This window comes from Sapajus apella, unplaced genomic scaffold, assembly GCF_009761245.1.
Source record: "Sapajus apella isolate SASKATOON/1434 unplaced genomic scaffold, GSC_monkey_1.0 scaffold15, whole genome shotgun sequence".
In the NCBI taxonomy this organism is placed as follows: domain Eukaryota; kingdom Metazoa; phylum Chordata; class Mammalia; order Primates; family Cebidae; genus Sapajus; species Sapajus apella.
In genome coordinates this window covers 18600168-18608328 of record NW_022436955.1, presented here as the reverse complement: position 1 = coordinate 18608328, position 8161 = coordinate 18600168, and the positions used below count along the sequence as shown (strand labels likewise).

The following is an 8161-nucleotide window of genomic DNA, read 5'->3' as shown; positions in this document are numbered from 1 at the left end:
CTCAGATTGCTGCGATTACCGGCGTGTGGCACCATGCCCAGCTGATTTTTGTATTTTTAGTAGAGACAGGGTTTTACCATGTTAGGCTGCTCCCAAACTCCTGATCTCAGGTGATCTGCCCACCTCAGCCTCCCAAAGTGCTGGGATTATAGGCGTGAGCCACTGCGACTGGCCTGATGTGAGATTATTACCAGTGCCTGGTGATAATCATTATACTCTCCAGGAGCAGGAGTTCCTTTGCCAGAGAAGTCCCTGTCACCTGAAGGGGGTACAGGGAGAGAAGGAGCCACTTCCCAGCCTTGAGCCCCTCTAGACATGGCAAGGCCCTGGGGGCAGAGACCAGTTTAGGTGTCGGAAGAGCTGGGTGTGAAGCTTGTCTCTGCACAGATTTACTCTGCGGCCACGTCCAAATTCCCTTCAGGGACAGGAACAACAAGAGTCTTGGGTGTGAGGGCCTCACTCAGCTCTCAAGGACCCTCTCAGGGCACTGGTGCCTGCTCTGGCAGCCCAGCTGTTACTTCTGGTTGGAACTGCCGGCCTTGAAACCCCACAGGCTGTTCTCTGCAGGACGGAGTGAGTCATCCTGGGATCATTTGCCTGCCAGGAGTGGGTGAGGGAGGAGCAGCCGCCGCCTTCACAGACACCTGGTAGTGTTAGGAGAGGGCATGCAGTACCCTGGTGAGGCTCCTTTGGCTGCCCCCCAGGCCCACACCCAAGGATCCCTGCCTCAGAGTAAGTGAGAATTCTAGCCAGGGGTGCTTCTCCCCCTGCTAAGGACTGAGTTAGCGATGCCCTAAGCAGCCACTGGGGCGGTTGGAGGCAGGACAAGATGGGTTGGAGGGTCTAGCTGCATCTGCCCCCTCCTGTGGGCTCTCATTTCCCTGTACCCAGGCATGCGGAAGGGATCTTTCTCCACTGCCTGCCCCGTTCTGCCTGGGCACCCAGAGATGTGGAGATGGGAAAGGAGACGGAAACAGTGGGCCCCCAGTTGGAGCAAGGGAGGGGAATGGGGCCTGGGCAAGGATTGAGGGAGAGGGCCAGGATGGTGGTGGGTGGGGGCATCGGAGACAGCAGGGCATGTAGCCAGGAGCCCGGGCGCCAGGCTGAGCTGCTGCTCCCAGCCCAGGAGCCTCTGTGCCAGCTGGATGCGGGCGGGTGGGCACGGGCAGGGCCACGTGCCAGACATGCACAGAGCACCCTTTGAGGAGGTGGCAGCTGTTGGTCCAGGCCCCCCTCTGCTTGTTGTGGACCTGCCTGGCCCCTCCAACAATGCCTTGCTGAGCACTGGGCTGCAGATACTCATGTGCACAGTTGGCAATCCCACTCAAGAGGTGAAGGGGCAACCATACTCAACTGGAGAAGTGAGGGACCCCCATCACTGCCAGAACAAGGACCTGGGTCTCTTGTGGCAGGCCTGAATTTCCCTGTCTCCCATACCTCATACCCCCTCATTGCTCCTGGCCTCTTGGGATCCTTCCCGGGACCCTTCTGGGGAAAAGATCAAGAGTGCTCGTTCCTTAGGGGAAAAGGCTGAAAGCTCAGTAGATGACCTGCTACTGGGGGCTTTTGGGAGCTGGGGAGGTCAGCCTCCTTCCTGGCTCTGCCTCCTCCATCCAGGGACCGTGGCCTCCTGGCACAGCATCCCTGGCAGACAGAAGGGCCTGCCCCCTACTTGTGCACCCACACAGAGATTCCCTAGGCAGCTGGAGCTCTCAGTCTGCCCCCAGATCCTCCCAAGAGCTCAGGCTGTAGCCAACCAGCCTCATGGAGCTGGCTCCGCCTTTCCTTCCTGGGGTGGGCAGCGCTGGCCTCTGGGACACTGCTCTGGCCCCCCGCCACACTTGCTCTAGATGCTCACCCACTGTCCCCAGGCGACAGAACAGAAGGGTCCGACCCCTGCTCCCTCCTTTGGGTGGGTGAGGGATCTCAGCGCCTGGGCCTATGAAATGTGACGGAGCAGCAGCAAGGCCTGCCTAGCAGGGGTGGAGGGATGGGGATGCACATGCACGTGCCCAGTGTCTGCAGGTGCCATGTGTGGGCACCACGGCAGATGCGGAACAGCTGAAATTGGGGGTGTTTAGTGTAGGGAAAGGAAGCCTAAGGCCCGCGAAGACCCATCTTCCAGCCTCTGGGAGGGCGGTGGGCTGTGGGTGGGCCCAGGAGTGGGGGTTACAGGGACACAGGATCCTCCCTAGAAGCCAGGCCAGATGTCACTGTCAGGGCGACCCCAGGATGAGCCTGGCTGTCTCGCGGAGTGGGGAGCTCCTCTTCCCTGGGGGTCTCGGGGCTCGCTCTCAGCTGGGGGAGGGCAGAGGGGCTCTGGGAGGCCTGCGCTGCTGCCCCGCGATCGCCTTCCGCCGGCCGAGCCCTCCCGCATCTGCGCCCGGACCCAGGGCTTAGGAGCCCGGTCAGGGCCACAAAGCAGGCGCCCAGCTCCTGGGGACTTGCGTGTGGGGGGAGAGGACTGGTCGGGAGACCTGGAGCTGCTGCGACTGGAGGTGGCCCGCGAGGGATGGCCGAGGAGCGGAGGAGACCGCGCCTCCCCACCGCGTTGGGCCGACAGAAAAAGGCCGAGGTCCGGGGTCCTCGCCTTTAACGCGGCCCTGGCAGCGGAGACGGGGGGAGGGGCGGCGCGGGCGGCGCATGCGCGGCGCGGCTGGAGCGGCCGGACGGTCCGGCGGCCGGGAGCGCGCAGGACCCCGCAGAGCCGGAGAGCGCCGGGACCCTGTGCGGGGGCTCTGAGCGGCGCGGGCGCACCCGAGCCCCCAGCCCCCCGGCCCCGCTGCCAGCCAGGCCCCGGGGGCGGCGGCCAAAATGTCCGTGCCGGTGAGTACCGCGCCGCCCCGGGCTCCCGGCCGGCTGCCCCAGCCCGCCTGTCTGCGACCTCGCGCCGCCCGCTGCGGGCCTGATGCCGCGGGGGCTCCCGGACTGGGGGTCGCCCCACGGGCCTGCTCGGGCCTGGCGGAGGGCGCACATGTTGGGGGAGCCTCCCCCAAGCCAGCCTCTGCCCCCGCCTTTCCAGCCTCTCCTAGGAGAGCCGGGTCGGGCTGGGGTCCGTGCTGTCCCCTCGGGGAGCCCCCCAAGATGGCTGGGTCGGGAAGGCTCTTTGTTGGTCCCCGGGAAATCCCCGGGACATCTGGTCCAGGCTGGGGTCGGCTGTCCCCCAGGACCTCGCACCAGGACCGCTAGGCGTAGCGGGGAGGGGTCTCTGCGGCTCCCGGGAGCCCCCTCCGGGACTGCTGGGGCAGATGAGGGGGTGGGAGGCCTGTGCTGGCCCTCAAGGCCCTCCTCGGATTGCTGCCCTGCGGCGCTCCCGGGACCGCCCCGGGTGGCCAGGTTGGGGCACGGTCTGTGCTTGTCGCCGGAGCCACCCCTCCCCCAGAACGGCTTGGCTGGGTGGGAGCCGTGCCGGCCCCCCACGGCCGATGTGCTTACTTTCCTGGGAAGTTTTTCTCCCGCCGCGGAACCTCCGGGGCCCTGACTGGCCGCTTCCTCACCGCTGGCCGTGAGGGCTTTTCTGTCCGACACCCCCTCTTTCTGGTCAGGCAGGCTGGCTTCAGCAGATCCCCCCGGCCATGGCACCACACTTGGGCTCTGGCATCTCTGAGCATCTGTCTCACCTCCGGAGGGCAGCAAGTGATCCTGGCTATCCAGGGTGACCAGGCCTTAGGCACAGCCCCCACTTTACACATAGACAGACTGAGGTGGGAGGTGGGAGGCGGACACCCCCGTGTCCTGCCAGGAAAGGACATCATCTGCACCTGGAGAACTGTGGCCTCCAGCCATCGTTTCCCTGCCGAGTTAGGAGCTTGTCCCCCCAGAGCCCTGCCCACTCTGGCCTTGTTTCTGGAACTGCTCCTCACCCGGAGGACCCCATCCTTTCCGTGAAGCAGGCAGTGGGGGCTTCCTGGCAAATGACCTCTTCATTAACTACCCCGGAGTGTGTGCAGGTGACTGGAGGAGAGGCTGGCCAGGCGCAAAGCATTGTTACGGAATTAAAGAGCCTGCTCCCGCCCACCTCCAGCAGTTACAGATGAAAAAATGAGGGTTTCCAGACTCCGCTGATGTGAGCCCCGCCATCCCTTCTGGTTCAGAGCATAATCGCCTTGTCTTGAGAAAGACGAGCATGTCTGCCGGGACCTTCCTCTCTTCTGCTCTGCTCTCCTTGAAAGCTCTGGACTTCTCTGGCTCAGGGCCTCAGGGCACTGGCCAGCCCCGCTCCTGTGAGCAGTGGGCAGAGGGACAAGGTGGACCACCTGAGCCTGCTGGACAGTCAGAGTCCCAGGGCAGTAGTGATGAGGGAGTGTCACTCTGGCCACATCCGAGCCTGGGCAGGCCTCTATGGGGAGGTCTCCGTTCGATTTGGTTTGGTTGGCACGGTCAGAGCCAAGCTCTGGACGTGGAGTCTGGGATGGCATCCTGACCCATTGCCTTACAGGACTTTGAGCAGCCTTCTTTGACACTGGGCCTCATCTGTAACCAGAGAGGGATGGCGGGCTGGGTGAGACTTGGACAGATAGGCACCATCGTAGGGACCAGCAGCCTGGCCACACCATCATGGGCTCCGAGTCACTCCCACCCTCTCGCTTGTAGTCACAGCCATGAGAATTCTGCTGGGAGTGAGTGGGGGTGTTTGCCATCTGCCCCCTGCGTGGCTGGCTGGCTGGCTGGCAGATCACCATGGCTCTCTCTCCTGGGACCTTGGGCAGTGTGTGAAGTGGTGGGGCCAAGAGGAGAATTCATTTTTGGAACAGTCCTGAAGTGTTTGGAAAACTGCTTTCATGTGCCGAGGAGGCCCTGCACAGGCTTCCAGACGGAGCTGCCTGTTCAAGCCCTACCCTTGGAACCCAGAGTGGTGGCTGCTTGGGGACACATCTGGGTTTTAAGCACACCCATCATTTGGGCAGTCTTTTCCTGGATGGGGCTGACGCAGGCACTTGGGCCCACAGAAATTATAAGATGCTTCAGAAGGGGATGGGAGGGGAAGCAGGGTGAGAGGTCGGTGAGCTGACTGAATGGGAAGTGACTCCCTGAGTGTCGGGGAAGGGGGCATGCCGGGGGTCACCCTGTCATTTGACTCACATGAGATCCTGGACCCAGACGGGAAGGCGCCAGGGCATCCCGGCTCCCTGCTCAGTGCCGCGTCTTCTGCTCTAGGCCTGGAGCAGTGCTCAGGCGGTGCCCGGACACCCCTGCGTTACCATGTCTTCCTTTGGGCGTGGCTGCTCAGTGCCCTGGGCCTGCCTCTTCCCGCAGCTGAGAGGACACATTTGGAAGGAAAATAGCGGTGCCACCCACCTCAGACTTCTGGCTGGCGTTGGCTTGGGGGGCATCCATGTTTAGGAGTGGTCGGTGCTGGCCACCCCCACCCTGCCAGGTGAGAGCCCGCTTCCAGGTGCAGAGAGGTCTCCCTGCTGTCTGTTCTACCTCTCACTTCCCATCTGTGAAGTGGGCGCAGCCACTCCAGCCCCTCCTGTGCTCCTTCACTGAGGGATGGCTCCTTTCAGGGATGCTGCCCTGTGTGCACTGGGCTCAGGGCCTCACAGGCTCATGTGTCTTGAGGGCCTGTGTCTTTTCAGGGTCACATGTCCAATGAGAGGTAGAGCCAGGGTGGGAGCCCAGTGTAGTGGGATCCAAAGCCATCAAATGACCATCATCCTGCGTGGCCTCTCTACCTGTGGGGGTTGCAGCCTGTTGAGCTGTGGACAGCAGCTGACCCTCTCTACCTGTGGCTTCCCAAACATGAGTTCTTCACCCTTTCTGCATCCTTTGGAGACAAGGCACCTTGGGCTCAGAGGCAGGTAGCTCACCCAGGGCTGTGCAGCAGGGCGGGTCTAGCCCCGGCAGTAGTCAGTGGAGATGAGTAGACCAGCCATGGCATCTGGTTGAAACCTTGGGCAGTAATCCTGGGACTGGCTCTGTGCCAGCCAGTGGTGTGAGTGGAAGAGCTGCCCAAGGGACCAGGAGGGTCTGCCCCGGGGTTCATAGCTGGCCAGGGCAGCCGAGAGCAGGAAGAGCAATGTCCAAGTTCAAAGTCTACAGCTCACGCCACCCCCCTGCCCCTCCCTTGCCCTCTTCTGCCACCAGGCCTTGTCTCGGCTGTTCCTCCCTCTGTGGGAAGTGATCTCCAGCTGGCCGCCTCATTTACCAGGTCATTCCTGTTCACCTCCAGGTCTGCGCCGTCATCCACAGGATGCCTGCCCAGCCCCATCTGCGACTGTCCATTTGTTGGTGGGGTGATTTGGTTGTGTCAGGCTCCCTGAGCCCGGTGCACACAGGACCCATGACTGCCCAGCCCTGCTCGCGCTCTCCCTTCTGGCTGCAGCTTGCCCTTGGCCACCTGCTGAGGGTGTGACCCCAGGGGTACCATGGAGCACCCACAGGCAGGTGGCTGCAACCCCTCACAGAGCTGGCATCTCAGCCGCTCTCCTCAGAGCCTTGCTTGGGGTGGAAAGGGGTTCTCGGAGAGGCCGATTCCGGGTGGGAAGAGTGTTTTGGTGGGTCAAGGGCAAGGTCTCCAGAGTGAACAGTGCTGGCTCTGTGCCTTGGGTGAGAGCCTCACTTTCCTCCTCTGTGTCATGGGGATGTTAACAGCACGGAGCTCCTGGGGTTTTGTGAGAACTTGGCGAGGGGCACCCAGAGCTGTTAGGACGAGGCTGATTAAGTAACAGCAGCTACTGTTGTTGAGATTATTGTCTTTATGAGGCCGTGGTTGGCTGGTGCAGTGGCCCAGACCCATTCCTGACTCCTGGGCAGCCAGTGTAGGGAGGAGGCTGGGCTGCACCTGGCTGATTGGCCTCTGCCCCCAGGCTTCTTTGGCCCTTTCTTTATGGTCAGTGTGGTTTCTGCCAAGGCCTTTGTGGTGGGACCCTGGCCTCTCCCCTGCCTGGCGTGGCATGAAGGACTCTGGCCTCTTGAGCCTTGGAAGGGCAGGTCCTTGTCCTCACCACACTCAGAGAGTGACCTGCATTGGGGCCACCAGCTGGCTCATCGCATTTAGACAGCTCCTGCCCTGCTCCACGTGCCCCCAGGAATGAGGTGACTTTGCAGTCCATGGGAGCCCCTGCAGTGGGGCAGGCTTCTACTCAGGTGTGGTCTGTAGCAGCTGGGCCAGCACGGCCAGGCAGGGCCTCCCAGGGAGGCTGGCTCCATCCCTGCCTGGGGATCATGGCTCCTTAGAGGAGGGGCCTGCAGCCCCGAGGGTGAATGGGGGGCCTGGGTGGTACCTGCAGACCTCCCCATTTTCTGCCACTGGTGCCCTGGTCCTCTGGGCCCACACTGCCTTTCCCCTCTGTGCTTACCTTCACTCCTGGCCCCTGTGTGTGTCATCCTGGTCAAGCCCCATGGTTTCTGTGGCTCTCTTAGTCCCTGTGTGTTGGGCATTGTCCTTCTCTCTTCAGGAAAAAGGAAAAGGGTTCTGGGGTCAGGTTGGGGACCTCGTAGAGGCGTGGAAGGGATGCTTGCCCTGGTGAGATGGTCACAAGTTGCGGCTCTAAAGTTAATCTCTTCTCTAAGGGGGATTAGAGGCTGGGAAGGTTTTTCAGTAATTTTTATTTATTATTTAAGCCCTGCCGAATTCCAAGAAGGATTTGAAGCAGATTACAGTAGAAGACACAAATAGTCTGGGATCATGAAAAGATCTAGAATTATGTAATGTGTGGGGAAGGAGGAAGATTTATCCCAGAAAGCCTAGGCTCAGTAAGCATCCAGATTTAACTTTAAACCCCTGATGGTCAGGGCAAAAAGAGGAGCATGGTGGGTTTAGGCTTGCAGTATCTATTTTTGGTATTTGTAATGCAACATATTTTTTCTTTGTTTTATTTTTTACCGGTTGAAACTCTTATTGAGGTAAATTTTACATGTTGTGAAATGTGCAGATGTTACACGTACAGTTGGTTGGATGAGTTTTCGTTAATATACACCTTCATGTAGCCATCAATCAAATCAAGATAACAAATGCCCCATCACCTCAGAAAGTTTGCAAAATCCCCTTTACAGTCAAGGTCCTATCACCCTGGCTTAAGTTAGCCTGTTCTTAAACCTTCTGCAACTGGAAGCCCATGGTAGATGCGCTTTGAGGTTTGGCATTTTTCTTTTCTTTTTTTTTTTTTTTTTTTTAGAGAGAAGGCTTGTGTGTCACCTAGGGGATAGCAATGCAATG

General features: G+C 60.4%; 1 protein-coding gene across 3 annotated transcripts in view; it reads left to right on the top strand.

Moving 5' to 3' along the window:
- Nucleotides 1–1714: 1714 nt before the first annotated feature.
- BCAR1 (BCAR1 scaffold protein, Cas family member) overlaps nt 1715–8161 on the top strand; it is a 34694-nt gene continuing 28247 nt past the window's right edge. The window contains exons 1-2 of one of the 3 annotated variants that reach the window (XM_032284469.1): nt 4127–4272; nt 5618–5621. In XM_032284469.1, the coding sequence (XP_032140360.1) occupies nt 4127–4272; nt 5618–5621 (150 nt within the window). Of the gene's footprint in view, nt 1913–2273; nt 2827–4126; nt 4273–5617; nt 5622–8161 lie in introns of those variants that run through there. The other 2 variants (XM_032284468.1, XM_032284465.1) reach the window with 2 other exon arrangements.